This window comes from Embiotoca jacksoni, unplaced genomic scaffold (genome assembly GCF_022577435.1).
Source record: "Embiotoca jacksoni isolate LCO1_2020_lvr unplaced genomic scaffold, fEmbJac1.0.p SCAF_62, whole genome shotgun sequence".
Taxonomy (NCBI): domain Eukaryota; kingdom Metazoa; phylum Chordata; class Actinopteri; family Embiotocidae; genus Embiotoca; species Embiotoca jacksoni.
In genome coordinates this window covers 941,092-958,591 of record NW_027185417.1, presented here as the reverse complement: position 1 = coordinate 958,591, position 17,500 = coordinate 941,092, and the positions used below count along the sequence as shown (strand labels likewise).

The 17,500-nt window shown below is 43.9% G+C and overlaps 1 protein-coding gene across 1 annotated transcript in view; it reads left to right on the top strand.

Moving 5' to 3' along the window:
- Positions 1–17,500, top strand: part of jade2 (jade family PHD finger 2) — a 171,852-nt gene that overhangs the window by 52,441 nt on the left and 101,911 nt on the right. Inside the window, 1 exon segment of the mRNA XM_069174872.1 lies at positions 1,562–1,719. Coding sequence (XP_069030973.1) covers positions 1,562–1,719 — 158 coding nt within the window.

Here is a 17,500-nt window from a genome sequence, read left to right as displayed (position 1 = left end):
TTGATTATAAGTCATCGAAATTCTGCTTTTCAGTCCGTGAAATTCAGGGAAAAGTCAAGGAATTTGACACGTGACTTTGAGTGGGAACCCTGTGAAATACTCTCTGCATGTTGTCGGCATACGGCTGCACAGTTAATCACAATCAGTATTCATCCACATGTGGAATCAGTGGTAGTGATGACGACGGTCAGAATTTTACTCTTGCAGCAGGAAATGACCCGCCTGCATCGTCCAATAGAGCAGTAAAAACACTACGGCGTCTATGACTGATGACCTCTGTGACTCCAACACACTGAACCGGTCAGCTGTACAACATTATGGATTTAACGCTTTACAACACAAACTCGTCTTAGTGCCTTCATGCATCTGTTCTCAGTGTTGTGCTGCTCGAGTGTCGAGGGACGGCAGAAATGCCGAAAATGCATAATTTTGAGGCCGCAGCGGATTTCTGGTCAAGCCGAACTGTGGAATCATACGCGAGCCTGACGGTCTGCTATTGTTAGCAACGGTTTTTATCACGAGCAGTCTGAGCCTGCGGGCTGCGAGGAGCTTGGAGGATTACACGGGGCTGAGGGAAGGTCAGACCTGCTGCAGGTTGGAGATGGAAAAAAAAAAAAGAAAAAAAAAAGGGGGGGAGGAGGGGGTTGCATAACAGCAGATCCAACAGTGTGAAAACAGATGGGCTTTAGAAGTGGACCGGGCTTCCCTGTTTCAGATCACAGGTTGCATCTAGCTGAAGAGGAGCTAGTTGCAGTTTTAATCACATTCTGGACAACGTTTCTGAGAAGTCTTTCCAAATTGATCGTACGTATAATGTGTTTCTGGCAGTTGCGTATGGGCTTTCTGTTTAAGGAGAAATCTGCATCTTTTACCAGTGACTTAAGATGATTTTGTTTGTCGTACCTGCATGACCACAATATGGATTGCAATACTTTTTTCTTTTTTTTTTTGGTTAAATAAATGTGTCTGTCGGTGTTTGCGGTGGTCTGACACTTCACGCACATCATTTATGTCATGTTCTTCTCGCTTACTTTGTTTCCTGTCTTTCTGCCCTGTAGACTGTGAATTAAAGGAAAATATGTCCAAAAAAATATGTCTTTTAAAAGTTGGGGGGGGGATCATGATTTGAATTGAGTGCTCAAATTTTGCACTTTTAAATTCAACCAGTATCGTGTCTCGCATTGAAAATGATTTGAACCTTATGCGTTGTCAATAAAGCAAATGTGTTTTTGCTGAAACATGATCGGCAGTAATGATGAAACTACCATCTCAAGATTCTGAGCCAATATGCAGGTTGAAGTAAATAATGAAAGGAAAGATTTGCATGAATGAACCGCCACCAAAAGAACATGGAAGTTCTTTATAGTCCCTCACATCATCAGGTCAACAACTATCACGTACTTTATCACCTTCATCTTCTTCCTTCTTTATTCCTGCCGCTTCTTTGCTTCTTTCTTTTTCACCTCAATTCCACCGTCCGAAGAAGCGAGACTTTTTGACCATTTAATAACCCCCCCCCCCCCCCCCTCTTCCTACCTTTTTTTTTTTTCTCTCCGTACAGGTATTTCGTACCGACTTCATCACGGCCATGAAGCTGCCGGACTCGGCCCAGCTCGGCCCCGACGACTTCTACGTGCTGTCCGACCCCTGGAGACAGGAGTGGGAGAAGGGAGTGCAGGTCCCGGCCAACCTGGAGGCCATACCGGAGCCTGTGGTCAGGTAGGACATAATGCACCAAACACACACAAATACAAAACGCACAAACTCATGCAGGAGTTTGTTATGCTGTAAACAACCCCAGGTAGGGATCATGAAAGTCGGTCTATATTTTTCTGTGGCAGTAATTGCTGCCTGTGTGTGCAGGTGTCATCTTGGAAAAGTTTTGAGATTTAAACTTTTGTTTTTCACGACCAGCGCTTCTTTTGAGGGGGGGGGGGGGAGTTGCCAAATTGTCAGTGAACTTGTGAAAAGAAAAGTGAAATGCAAAAGTTATAAAAATTTAATTTGCCGAAGTAGTTTTTTTTGTTGTTGTTGTTTAATGCGATTTTAATGCGCACCCTGATATCAAAAGGTCTAATACGCTTTTTCCGACATTACAAACAACGAACACGGTGCAAATGTTCACGGAAAATCTGCCGTTTATTTGTAATAACAGGTGTGGGAATCCTTTACATAATTACGCTCCACGCAATTACACTAATTACCAATATATTTCCAATGGAAAACATGAACACTCACTCCCGCTCCCAGGAATCTACGATGACATAAACAGAGACCTTTCTACTCTCTAACTCATTCATACACTAACACACATGAAGGAGAAGAACACACACACACACACACACACACGCGCACACGCACGCACACGCACACATCAAGCTGGTAGGCAGATGTGTGCAGGCATGCACTTGGACCCACTTCCATTCACTGCCATACTGTAGATTAGCCTCGGCTTGCTCTCCCCCTCTCTGTAGTACTACTGCAGCTGCCTCACATACCCGTGTGGTTTGTTTGGCGTTCGAGGAACTAATGAAAATGCTCAGACTGCCTGGTAATGCCTTTTTCACAGACATGTCACACTGCGAGGCCACACGCGCGCACACACACACACACACACACACACACACACACACACACACACACACACACACAGGAATTCGGTCTTTTTGGGAGACAGATAAATAAATTATACGGTGGTGTGAGATTCGGTTAACTGTTCTGTATCCACGCCTTTTTGTTCATACCTTTTCCTTAAGAAAACCAGATGCAGAGGAAAATGAAGAAAGATGAGTTTTTGTTAAATTTGGAGCCAAAAAAAACAAAAAACGTCCTTTTTCCCGATCCACACAAGGACCAGAGTGGGAAAGCGTTGCCGTGTTGCGTCGGGTTCGGGGGGTGGGGGGGTGGGGGGGTCAGGAGGTGACGCGGGTGTCCACTAAATAACAGGATTGGTGGTTCGATCCCAAGTTTTTTTTCTCCTCTGGTCGTCCGTTGCATTGAGGGAGTGAATGAGAGGTAAATTGTAAATCGCTATTCAAACGCAAGCATTTATCATTTTCGATTCGCACTCAAGCGAGTTCCTATTAAATAAGGCAAAGAAATTGATTTTCAGGGTCACAGCGGCAGCAAAGTAGGAGCTGGTTGGTGATTGTGTTGCAAAAACTGTTTTTCCATGCTTAATAAATTCTCCAAATCAGCAACTGAAAAAAGTCCAGGCAGTTCTCATCACACAGATAAACTCTTTAGATGAACAATATGCAAAGCGTAAATCGAATAATTTCATGTTGCCAGATGAAACCTGATGGGGAAAACCCGAGCAGTACCTGCAATTAATCTTTCACTTTGCGAGTGAACTCGCTCGTGTAAAAAGTTTTGCTCGAGAAAGAAGACCGAGATCTGAATGACAAAATCTGTTCATCTATAAGATTTGAAAGGATCCAAGTGTCCCCGTCGTCAGTGTCGCCGTAGAAACATGTACGCGACGTATATACACACTCGTGTGAGCAGCATGGTGCCAACAGAGCCTGAAGGCAGAGACAGATGAGACAAATGCATACTTAAGATAGTTAAGGACAGATGATTGAATGGGGGCTTATCTATTATCTTGTGTGTGATAAAAATGATGAAGTGATTTACAGTGATGCTGAAATGGAGCGATGATAGATAGCCGGTGAGGCGGAGGAGAAGAGGGGGTGAGTGTACGTGTCACCGAGCTGATGGTCCTCGTCAGAGCCTCCGACAGCGGTTTGTTCATCTTTTTTTTTTTTTTTTTTTTTTTTTTTTTAACCTCTCGTGTTTCATCTCTCCCGCCTCTTCCTCTTCCTCCCTGAGCGTCGGTCTTTGATATGTTTTGGGCTGAAATCAGCACAGGGGCCCGTGACTTCCTCGGTCTCTCCACAAACACGAGCCCTTGTGGTCAGAGGGAATCAGTGGTAGGAAAGCTCATTCCCACACAGTTAATGAGTCTCAGGCATTTTCTTACCAACTGCTGTAAGTGTGTAAATGTGCCAAAGAGTTGAAGAATACAACTAAAGATTCTGGCCGTGATGTGGAATATAATTTGTTTTTTTTTTAATTTTTTTTCCAGAAGGATTTAATGAAAATGGTTTTGAAAAAATAAGAACAGTACCTTTGTCCAAAACTGTTACATGATACCCACCCCGACATTTTTTTCCCCTAAAAACTTTCACTTAACCTAAATGATGTGTGGCCGTGCTTCATTTTTCGCACGGTATTTTCTTTTAATGAACAGTTGAAGGAAGGAAAGCAATAAAAAAAAATGTGTCAGAAAAGAAGATTGAGTCCACTCTCATGTCTGTCGGCTAAATTGAAGGCCACAACCAACATTGGCGTCACCCATCGATTTGTAAACTGCCGTTATGAAGCATCGAGTTTGGAGTTTGAGGTGTTATATTAAAAAATAATGACGGGATATATTTCAGATGCGCTGCCAGAAAAGGAATAAGGAGTTACTGTTGTGAAATGCACCGTTATGACTTGTGGAAAAAAATGTATTGACTTTGTATTTCATCAGAGAAGTTGAATTACAGTCTAGGGAGCCATATGTTGTTGTTTTTTTTAGCCAACCCCTAGTGGCCCTCGGTGGTATTGCAATTTAAGGCACTTCCGTAATTGGCCACATTTTTTCAGACCAGGAAGCTCCATCCACTTTTATATAAAGTTTATAGCAACCTATTTTCCTCTGAGAGCTACTTTGACAAAAAGAAAAGTGTCCGAGAGCTACTCGCGTAGCATTTATTCGCATAGCTGAGCTCCACCAAACCAGCTGGATAAGCATTTTTTTTTTTTTTTTTTTTTTTTTTTATGTGAGCATTAACAAATTGATCCCCCCCCCCCCCCCCCTCAAAGAATGGAAGCGGGGCGAACAGCTAGCTTGACTTTATTGTACGGTCACAAAATCTGTCTTTCGGCACCACCGGAGCTCAGCAATCCAACGTTTCGTCTCGTTTCATCGTTCTTCAAATTTTTGCTCATGAAAGAGAATAAACTGAGAAGGAGAAGTTTTAACTGAGGTTCCCTCCTCATCACCCAGCTGTCTTCTTTCCTCTCTTCTTGTTCTCCCTTTCCCTTCCTTTGTCTTTACACTTCTACATCTCTCCCTCTCCCCTCCTCCCCCTCCTCACCGTACCCTCTTCCTTTTGCTCCCTGCCGAGCCGGAGGCGCAGACACATTTTGCTTTTTCAATTTTTTTTTTTTTTTTTTATATGAATAGTGACATCATCTCCAAAAATTGTGAGAGAGGAAAAGAGCTGCGGGCCCCGTCTGGCTTTGACAACACTCCTCGTCCACATGCTCCTCTCTCTCTCTCTCTCTCCTCGGACCAGATTTGGCTGCCGCGCCGTGATTTTCGGTAAAACTGTTGTGGCGGATGGTGAAGAGGTCATTTCGGTTTGATGTTGGTTTTTTTTGTTTTTTTGTTTTTTTTGGGTGCCTCTCAGCACACAGCAGACACAGCGTGAGACGAGTCTCGAGCCGTCCATCTCTGTCCTTTACTTCATATCCCATTTTTTTTTTTCTCTTCCTCTCCCGTTTCTCTCGTCTCCGTCCTCACCCGCCGCCCTTCATCTTCCTTTATGAGCTCTCTCTCTCTCTCTTTTTTTTTTTTTTTTCCCCTCTGACTTTCCTCTCGCCCCTGCCCCTCTCGGGCCATCTCTCCTCCTCTCTATTTTATGTTCTCCCTCCTCCTTTTCTCTCCTGCCTCTTCCTCTCTCCCTGTGCGTGGTTTTTGTCGGGGTCGAGTGGAAGTAATTAGCTGTTGCGTAACACAGGCTGTGTGCAGACAGTGAATGGGGCTTTGGCAGTGACTCGACAGTCTTGGTCCCCGGTGACAACGCCGAACCAGAGAGGGAAATAATTACACATACACTTGAGAAGATCTCTGCCATTTCACGAAATTAAAGAAATTGGATCGTGGTTTTATTATTTATTACTTCATTTTTTTTCTTTTTTCTTTTTCCGCCTCGGACTGGTGGCCGAGCTGGTGAATGTGAACCCATTGTTTGTGGTTTGGCCAAAACATGTTGGCTCTGGAAACGGCGTGTTAAGCTGCGGTCGTTGAGAGCATCACATGGAGAGACTCCTTACCAAAGTGGTTGCATGTACTGCCGGACAAAAAGATTGATTATACAGATTTTTCGAAAAGTTTTCCTTTTTTTTAGGGGGGGGGGGGGGGGAGAGAGAGGGGGGGGTCACTCAACTGCTTGATTGGCACGCAAATATCATACAAACTTGTGTTATTTTAAAGGTATCGACCAGCTGATAAACTTCACAAATACTGTACATGGAAACCGTGCGATGTGAAGCTTATGTTAAGTTGACATCACGGGACAGTAAAATACACCATGTGGTTCCTGCTGATGGAAAATTTGTAGGTCAGGTTTCCGGCTGATGTGGTCATATGCAAAAGTTAAGTCCGGCAAGCAAAACCTTCAGTGAAATTCATTTGAAGCCCTGCCCAGAGAGGAAGGAAAGTTTGAATGCTGATCGAGGATGTAGATACTGTTGTTCGATAAGGCAGCAAAGGCCTTGTATGAGGAAAAACATACCGATCACCGTGAAATTCTTGGTCATGATCAGCCATATGAGTACGGTTTTAAATGGTTTGGACACAAATTCAATTCAAATAAAGGGTCTGGTCATGCAGAGTATGCGAGATGTGCCTTAAGACGCTTCACCTGTTGATAGTTCACGTCCCAGCAACTTTAGCCGGAGTTATCTTTAAAATGCCGCCCGCACACGTGTTTGGTGTTTGGTCTTGCCAAACGCTCGCATAAAAAAAAAAAAAAAGCGCGTATCGACTCTGGCGACTGAAAGACAGGTTTACCCTGAAATAAAGTCCACTTCGACTATTAGCCTGCATGCGTTATTACAACCTGACAGCTGCCAAAAACTGAACACTTTTTTTGTTGACACATTTAATCCGATTTTAGGTGTACTTTCTGGACTTGTGAGAGTGACAGACTTGGCAGGTTCAGACTGGATACAAACTATAATTGCTTTGGACCTTCACCAGTAACACTGACTGAGCTGGAACGGGGCGTTCAGAGACGGGCGAGCGCGTGTGTCAAGTGTTGCATTCAGGTGCAGGTGCAGAGGGAACGGGAACGTAATTTTTGAATAGATGCATTCCACTGGAAACATCATTTGATTTGTAAAACTGATTGAACAGGCTGTTTCTCTACATGTGTACGCAAATACGGGAACACGCACTCTTGCTCGACACGCACGCAAACACAACCTTTCGCTGGCGCAAGTCAGACGGTGCAGCAGTGGGGTCAGAAGGCTAATCGGCTGCTAATAACTCAGTGACTGTCACCCAGACACACGCATATATACACAGATAATGGCTTAAAGCGAGCCTGAGGGCAGTTTGGATAGATGGAGAGAAGGACAAATTGCCGGAGTGGAGATGGAGGAGCGTCTAAATGTCATGTGTGGCAAAGCTTCAGCTATATTTAAAGCTTAAAAAAAAAAAAGTGTACCTTGACATTTGCAGTTGTTGCTGAATATTTTCGGTTTTCTTTCTCCACCAAGGTTCTTTTTACACTCTGAGTTTAATAAAGTTCTTATGTTTTGCCTTGAAATTGCTTTTTGAAATCGCTAACATTTTTCATTCAATTCACCACCGCAAGCCACAGGCTAGCTCATTACGGTACTGCCGTGTTTTTAGTGAGGAATGTTAAGGACCGAATAATATCTTGTTTTCATTCTTTGTTTGGAAAAGACTTTCTTTGTCGAATACAATCCATGTGAACTCTTCAAAGACAAAGGTGTATGTTATGTATGTACTTTGTACTTTGTATGTCTTTGGAAAAAAAAAAATCTCCGATACTTTCCTCAGAAAAATAATCCAATTGTATAACGCTTCCCGTATGGAGAGAGGAAAGAGAGTTAGGAAGAGGTAGGATAAATGTGACATTTGTTTTTCATCTGCTGTTAAACTGACCAAGAAAAATGGCCGGCGGAAGGTCACGACAAAAGCAGTGATGCGAGTACATTAATGACACGCATAAAACAAAAAGGAAAACAGGGAGGGAAGGAGAAATAGTGTTGGTTAGATGACTGAACGGCTCCCGAAGGATGAAAACTGTCTGAACCAGCTGCCGCCAACAATTATGGAATGTTTCGCTTTCACAAGCATTGATTGTACACACATTTCATCTAAGTGCATGTTTCGTGTCACAATGTTCACAATAACATCTGGAAATTCCCCCGGGACACCCTCTACTTTTTCCAAAACAGCTCTTTATCTGATAATAAGATGACTAAGAGCAGCATCATCAGCTTCTTCATGCTCGGGGTCAGCGGGTGCACATGAACTAATCGCTTCCACACGCACCGCTGGCGTTCGTTGGTAGTCTGTTTGGACTGTGATACGCTCGATTCGTGTCGGACAGTTAACGGGCTGGTCTGTATGCACGTGTTCTGTGTGTTCATTGCGTTGGCCTGGGATTGAAAACACAGGACTGAATAATCGGCCTGTCACGGATGTATCGCTGTAGTATATCACTAGAATCAAAACAAATAATAATGCATGAGTCAACCAACTGGATAGTTCACTCTGTAATTGAATTTGAATTTTAAACTCATTGTGGAAGTGAGTTTGGGTCGCTGCGTACCTTCATTCACGACAAGGGCAGTCGGCATTTAGGAGTCAAGCACTCAAACAAAATGCTGTGAAGTGAATATAGTGTACAAGATGATACAGGCGGTGATTCTGGAGGCTAATCAGCATCAGTGTTTCGGACGGGAACAAGTTGTAGATGAGTTGCCGACTGCTTTCCCAGATCTCTCACTACACTGCTGATTGATGGGATAATCTACTGACTCCATGGCTTTGTAAATACAACCTGGATTCTTTGACGATGTTAATGGTAGCCAGGCTGGTTGAACTGCTGAGTGAATGACTTGACTGTCTCTGTAATGGGTGGATGTAGAGATAAATTGACGACATGCTAACCAGAACGATGACTTGGATGGATTGCTTACAGACAGATGGGGTTACGGCAAAAAGCCAAAATTCACCCACATTAACTCATCACCACATTGCTATGTGGGGTCAACTGGTGTATTTGTGACCGCAGGCTGTTTTGGTTGCCTTTGGCTGGATGAGTGGATAAGTGAACATGAGCTCTGTGTTTCTTTTAAGTATAGGCTAAGGAGCCAAATTGGGCCCTTGTTGTCTGTATCTGTTGGTTCCCCATGACAAAACTAATAACATGTTCTAGTGAGAAATAGCTTTTGATCTCTTTCCTCGGGGAAGGGCTTTAATGAACTTCCCACTGAGGCTGGAGGGGAATTATAATGGCAAGTAAAGAAATATGATAATAATAGATGCTCGTTTCTGGATGAGTTCACTGAGTCAATGGGTACATCTTTCACTACAGTTTATGGAGACAACTCTTCTGACTGCGCCCTGCCTGGTGGATTGAGTCATGAACTGGCTGAGTGACTGATCAGGGTGCTGGCTGACGGATTTATTGAGCAAACGATAGGCTTGCCGGTTTATATGTGCTTGCCACTTGGCTGATTGGTTTCTTCCCTCAGGTTTTTTTATTGACCTAATGAAAAAAAACTGCACGGAGGTAAGATCCCTGTGTTGTCTTTGCCGTCAACCGAGTGCAAATTCTCAGCCCCTCTCAACACTTGACTGGGTCAGTGGGGCTGTCGCTGACCACATTTCGGGCTCCCCGCCTCGGTGGCTGACCGACCCGAGTGACTGCTTGCCTGGGTGGCTCGCTTGTCAACCACCTGGCAGAACAGCGACCTCCTTGACTGACTGAATGGACGAGTAAAGGCTCAATGATGGCTGTCTCATCACCACAGTTTGCGGCTGGGTCTCTGAGTGCATTATTAATCACATAAAAGACATAACTCAGTTTGCTGGATGAGTAATATCTGGCAGTCTGAGGGAATTTTTCTGTTTGTGCTTTTGGCCAACTGAAAATTGCAATGACTGTTAGAGTGGTCCACTTTTATTTTTAAGGACAACTGACTGTATTGACTGACTTGTTGGCCGACCTCTCTGAATCGACAAGAGTTGACTGAATGACTCGTTGCCGGCTCGGCTGGCAGGCCGACTCTCTGACCACAGGGACTGATCGTTGGCCAGAACCAAGTTGATTTTCTGGTTCCAGCGGGTGAGTCAGCCACCAGCTAAACTCATTCACCTCTGGCAGCTTGCGGGCAAAGACTGGCTTTGGTCTGCATGGGACTGGAACCTGAAATTTAGACATTTTACATCTAAACAATAGGTTTAATTCGCTGAGGTGTGTGTGTGTGTGTGTGTGTGTGTGTGTGTGTGTGTGTGTGTGCGCTTTGGAGCTGGTAAAGTAGCCTGCCAAAACCTAAATGTGCTGGCATGTTCCTCCTCCACGTTCCCCACCCAGAGATTCCGTTGGCAGTTTTTGATTTATTTAACCTTTATTTAACCAGGGTGCCGTTATTAAGTACCATTGACAAAACAACTAATTTGGAGGCTTGACCAAAAAGGTAATAACTAGCTGATGCTAGAACAGGGAAAAATGGAGGAGAAACCAGTTTAAATTGATAAATGAATGCAGTTTTTCTGAAATTACATCGGGTGCAAAACATTTCTGTGTGTGTGTGTGTGTGTGTGTGTGTGTGTGTGTGTGTGTGTGTGTGTGTGTATATTAAAGCAATTCCTCAGTCCACCAACCCAGCATGTGTGGCTGGTGCTGTTTACTGCGGGCCTCTCGTGGGCTGAGTGTAGGTTGGTTTTGTGTTTGTGTGTGTGTGTGTGTGTGTGTGTGTGTGTGTGTGTGTGTGTGTGTGTGGATGTATGCAGGCGTCTTTGTTGTTCCGCACATGGATGTCATGTGTCATGTGAGTAAACCCAAGAGCCATGTGTGGGAGTCTGGACAATGTGTGCTGAGGCGCCCGCATTGGCGGATGCATGTAAGTGTGTGTGTGTGTGTGTGTGTGTGTGTGTGTGTGTGTGTGTGTGTGTGTGTTTGTTTGCGTGTCCGTGTGTGATACATGCGAGTTATCCCTCGGGTAATTTCTCATAAACACTGATACATCTCACATGGGAATATCACCCACCTCCTTCTCTGGCTGTGCTACACTAACCCTCTCTCTTATTTAGGCACACACTCACAGCCTTGCCTTTCCAACTATGTGGGGACCGCTCATTGAAGTACTGCATTCCTGAGCTCCCTCATCCCAAACTTAGTCGTCACATTAAGTGCCTAACCCCAACCCTTACCCAAACGCATGTCTGACTCACCCCGTTCTAAAGGGAAATGACAACCCTAACCTTCGAGCAGCAAACCTACGCAATGAAAACAGCATTTTAATGATTTTTGTATCTCGTAATAAGGCAGGTCTGCATGTTGTTGTTTTTTTTGTCTTTTGCAGGGATTTAGCCATTTTAATTCCAGGGCTCGCCTACGTGCAAATGTTTCACCAAAACGAGTTCCCCCCCACACTATTTTGCAAAAACGCTGTCGCTGCATCCTAGGAGTAGTGCCGCCTGAAAAGATTTTGATTGGTTTAAAGAAGTCCATACAAGCTAGAGCTAAGCCTAACTTAAAGCTAATTCTACCCTGAACCTTTACCTTTCCTCTCTTGACATAGAATTAACCCTTAACAACTAATTTATGTTCATCAACATTACATATTCAAATGTTTTTTTCACCTTTGCTTTTATTTAGTAAGCGTTGAATCTTCAAATAGTTCCCGCCTCTATCTCTACCAACCTGCCTGCAGTTCAAGCTGGCAGCTTGGTGATATGGAAAGCCCTGCCTCGCAAATTAATGGGATCGGTTCCTTAGGTATGTGATGTAAGAAACCCCGGCTGTCTGAATCAGTTTTTTTCTCAGCCATGGACTTGACTGCTTAGACTACTGCCGATGAGTCTTGTAGCATCTTAAAAAAAAAAAAAACATGTTAAGAAGGTTCGAAAGTTGATTTTCATTAAGGGTTTTTGTGGGGTCCAACATTTTGGTCCTCGTGAAGTCATCGGACCCAAAAAGCTAATGGGGGCTCACCAATACAGAAAACAAGAACCAGCTCTCACACACATATCCACTTAACTGTCTTTCTTTAGAGGAAGGGCTGCAACTCTATCCAGTTGCAGTAGCAGATCAAAGCCCTTTGCCTTCTGCACTGTGGGTTCTGCAACATCTGGACCACGCTGTCCGCCTTTCCCAACCGACCATCTGCCCGCTCCACTTGACTGGTGTGTGTGTGTGGTGTGTGGTGTGTGTGTGTGTGTGTGTGTGTGTGTGGAAGGGAGACGGAAAGAGAGCCAGACACACGAGACGATAGTAGATAGATGATTAAGTTCCCCCGCTCTCTTTCTTCCACTGATCCTTTGTGTTTGTGTGTGCACACTCAATTTGACTAACTGTCACCCTTAATGTCGTTTCCTTTGTATCGGTACGTCTTCCTTTTTTTTTTTTTTTTTTTACCCTCTCTGGGTCTCAGGTTCTTGCTCAGAGACACTCCAGCTAGGTTGTTGTAAGTACCAGCTTATTAAATTTGTATCCCTCTTTAAACCCACCTCTTTGTCTCTCCGTCCCCCCACCCCCCCCCACCCCCCCTCGCCAGCATCCCCGGCCTGGTTGTCAAGGTGAGACCATTGACTTTAACGGTCACATTAGGGAGCCTGGTGCACCCTGGCCGGCCACTTAAACCCCAACCGCCTCCAGGAGAGTAAACACTGTTTACTGCTGCTTCTTCTCCCAGCGGAGCCTCATGAAATAATTTTCATCGATTTGGATGGATGGACGGATAGAAGAAAATAAAAAATAAACCGAGAAATGAATAGTTGGGACACTGATAGACATGGACATTTTATCTCTGTGTTGTGAACAGCGAGACTAAACTGTGTCCGATAATGTGACTTTCACGCCTGTATCGAAACATCAAAGACTCGAAGGGAACTTGATCTGATTTATTAGTCAGCAGAGATGCAGCATAAAGGCGGGTTTGTCTCAACAAATACTTTTTAAAGTATAGTAGAGTGTTTTCCTGCAGGTGTTTTTCCTTTGGCCCCGAAGTGAAAAGCAAACCTAAATATTTTAGTATGTTACCTAATGAGCAGCCAATATTTGGATTTGGCACAATGCGGCGAAGGAGGAACAGCAGCAGAAAGCTCCCGTAACAGCGCAAGCAGAAAAAAAATCTGCTGCATATTTGTTGTGAATTTTGGCTTCACTTGGCTGGAAAATGACTTCTCACTCCTGTTTGGTTAAAAGGGAACAGATGTGGTGAAAGTGGTGATTCTGTTGTAATTTTTCTGACCACAACTTCCCCAACCAGCAACACTGACACTCCTCGTGCCCCCTAAATTATATCTTAGCAAATGGAAACAAAAGCAAAGTTTGAAGTTCTTCGGTGTAAATGTTTGTACAAATGGTTTCACCAATGCACAAATTAGCATATGATGTCATATGACCCTTATGACAGCGGCTCCCGTAAAGACCTGTTTATCAGTACCCATTGTAAACGGCGGCCTTCTTCGTAGCCTCTCATTGCCTCACTTTCTTTTCACTCTCGTAGGTGTAAAGAAAACAAAAGGAGAAAGTGAGAGGGAGAAAGAGGAAGTAATGGAGATACCTGTGAGAAAGTCGTCTGGGAAATAGATGAATGGGGGGATGGAGGGGGGGAGGGGAACGAAAGAAGAGGCAAAATGAAGGGATGGAGACGGAGATTGGGGGTTTGGAGTGAATCATCCGGAGAATGAGGGATAGACTCACTGCGGGGAGGAGGGTTGTTGATGGTGGAGGAACTGCGGGAATAAGTAAACAAACAGGTAGATGAGGCGGTTGAGTGGAGCGATACAACAGCAGCAGATCTGCTGGGAATGACAACGGGGGAGTGGGGAAGAGGGGGGGAGGGGGTGGACACACACAACAGAGCGTCGCCATCGCTTTAGCAAATAACAGTAGTACCCTCGTCCGCTGTTTTTTTTTTCCCCGTGTACAGTATGTGGGTTTAATCGAAGCTTTCAGGCACAGAATTAAAGCAAGTGGGAATGTATCTCAGAGGAGCAGACTTGAAGCGGCGTGCCCCCCTAACGCAAAGAAGAAATTGAAACAAAGCTCATCAAAAAAGGCCCAGCGGCAGGCGGGGGAGACTTTTTAAGGTTCCATCATCATCCCGAGGACACGTAGCGTTAACGGGAAAATAAAATAAAAGCCTTATTCTAGTGTTGTTTACTTTTCAAGAAGTAGGATTCGAACTTTTGAGCGTACACCGGATTAAATGTTTGGTCTATAAAATACAACCAACAGTCCAAAATTACTTGAATTCATTGTCAAAATAGTTTCTCAGAAGAAAATACAGCAAATTCACCCAAACTTGATCTTCACGTGGCACCTTTGGATGAAAGCGTGGCGGCGATGACGGGTGGACACACTGGCTGCACCTGTGGCCTGGTTTTTCCCGAATGTGAAGGTGGTGTTTGTGTCTTTGTGTGCGACCGAGCTGAGCATGTTTTTAGCAGCCGCTGTCGTCTGGAGCGCTGATGGTGGTGGTGGTGGTGGGTAGGGTGGGTGGTGGTGGGGGGGGGGGTGTTTTTGAAGTGCTGGTGGGCTTACTGGAAGTGTGTCAGACAGGAGAGGAATGCAGGAAGAGGGTGGGAGTCGGAGTGTGTGTGTGTGTGTGTGTGTGTGTACACACTTCAGTTTGTGTGTGTGTGTGTGTGTGTGTGTGTGTGTGTGAGAATAAGAGAGATGTATTGAGACCGGGGCAAGTGTAGCCCCCTTACCCTTTATGTGGGCATATGTGTGTGTTTGGACATGCCTGCGTGCGTGCGTGCCCAAGGCATCATCGCTTCGACTCCATTACTCCCCCCTCCTCCCCCCGTCTCAATTTCAAAGCCCGCAGGGGTTTCCCACAGTGTCTCCACTAATAAAGTTGTGGGTTTGGTGCCCAGAGAGATCTCCGTCTTCAGTATATAAAGACAAACCCCTGAGTAAATAGAAAACAACTGCCTACCTTTCATGTTTAAAATGTATATTAAAATGTGAAAGGTAAGAGTTTTCCCATGACAACAGTGATTAAATCAAGAAACATCTTTACCGTCCCTCCGGAGTAAATTTGATTCACAGACACCGAAAGAAAAGGAAGACGTACTACAAAAAACTGATACTTACTTGATATGTAAACATCCTGGGCTCCCCTGGGCCTTTAAAAAAAATAAAAAAAATAAAAAGACTAACATAATGATTGATGTGTTAATATTCATACTACTAAAAAGCCAGTCAGCTTCAGCGTTCAGTCGGAGCCCCCCTGTGGCTCAGATCTAGATCAGCTTCCTTTAAATGCGAAGCGTCGCAGAAGAATAAAAACAGTTATGGCATCAAAAGAATCAAAGTCTCTACAGATTATGAGCAGATCGTTTCCCGTCTTTCCTCAGTCTGGTCAGGTTGACACTCTTCTCTCTTGGGGTACCTTGAGTTTTTTTTTTTCCTCAGAATCCACGCCAATTACTGGACTGTTCTGCCAGGCAGTTCATAAGAAGTGTCATGTCAGCAGGTTGAAAGAGAAGTATGTCTTACCAAAGTTAGAAGCCTGTTAGTCTGTAATCTTTTATAACACCGTCTTTACTCCGATGTTAAAACAGCTCAGTCATTAAGGATAACAGTTTAAGAGCAACGAATGTTCTTGCTAATAGTGCCCAACTGGGCCAGTCTTACTTCTCAAGTGGCCATAAAATAAATCTAAATCATTAAGGGGAAAAAAAAAAAAAAAGGTATCTCCTTGATCAGAGAGAACTGGGATCGATATATCAACGGCAATGTGAAGTGTGAAAACTCCACGACAGCAAAGCAGAATTTCTTCTTTTTTTTTTTTTTTTTTGTACAAAGGAAAGTGTCATGCTGATGTTTGGAAAATCACTTGAACAAAGCAAGTGATTTCTGTTTGAACGCTCGCTCCAACAAACCTCCAAACGTCGGCTGCGGACGTCGCCAACCCCTCTTTTATCCTCTTAACTGGAGGCCAGGTGTGCGTGTGTGTGCGTGTGTGTGTGTGTGTGTGTGTGTGTGTGTGTGTGTGTGTGTGTGTGTGTGTGTGTGTGTGTGTTTGTGTGCGCCTGCCAGCTGGAGAGAAAGAGGTGAGGTACAAACAGAAAACTGCCACCAGACAGGCCTTCACACATCTGGCTGTAACTCCACTGTGGCTGTTTTTTTGTTAATTAACAGGGGAAGAAGGTTAATGAGGAACTGACATCATAAAAGACAGTAAATTAAAGGACTAAGAAAAGCCACATTGTTTTTTTTTCTTTTTTTCTTTCTGTCGCAGATTCATTTTGTGACCCGTGATTTTTAAAACAAATTCAAGAGCAGGGAGGCACAGCAGCGTTATGAATGTAATCTGTTCAATCTTAAAGACAATATTAAAGGTAATTGTCCAGCCCCATTAACATAAATGCAGAATATTAGCGACATCCCTCAAGGTAATTCAATACAGCCTGATAATCACACCGAATGGTCTTTTTATTTCACTTAACTTGACATTATGCTCATGTTCATTGTTGTCTGGTTTATGATTTTTAATTTCAGTTGATCATTTGTGCGTGACGCACCTGTGATGTAATTTGCAGTTGAAATGAAAGCGTTAATTGTAGCAGTTAATATTAATTTTTTTTTACTCATGAAATAAATGTGTGTGTAATAAAAGGTGACCAGTGGCGTTGTTGACCTCTAGTTGTGCTGCGGAGCATCCCTGATGCCTTAAAGTGGCTTCGATGCAACTCTACACTTTTGGACTTCAAGCCCCACACTCCCACAGCGGGTTCTTTAGGCACGTGATGTATGAAACTCTGGCAGCCCGATACAGACTATCACTGCAGTACCAAAGTGGAAACTCTCAGCAATGGAGTTGGCTGCTTTTTTTTTTTTTTCCGCTGACGATCGGCCTACGTCTTGTCGCTTATCTAAAAAAACCACAAGAAAAACCCACCGCATTGACGTTTTCTCTCGGTTAAAAACATGATTTTTCTTGGAGGCGGAGACGACGGTTTCGCCCATTCAGAGTTGGTCCTGTCTGTGGTCACAAAATGTGTCACTGGGCGCCACATCAGACCTAAAGCGGTCACCATTCAGGATAATTCAAAAGAGCAACTATTGTGTAATTAACTGCTTAATTAACCTACAACATAACTAATACGTTGCAGTGTCATTCTGGTTTTTGATCACCTGCATTAATCCACACTTCTTATTTTGTGCTGTACAGCAATAATGCAGATTTTTTTTTTTTTTTTTTTTTTTTTTTTTTTTTTGTGTGCAACTATTGCCTCAGTGGCACGCAACGCAAGGGTCAGCGGAGGCTACTGCACGTCTCGGCAACCACCCCGTTTGTTTATGGTAATTACACTAATCTCACAACATGAATATGCTAATGAAATACTGATGTTGAAAATGCTACACTTAGCACCTTGAGTGTGTAGCAGATTGCAGGTTTTGTGCTGTATTTGCTTGAGAAATGTTGATTTAGCAAAAGAAAA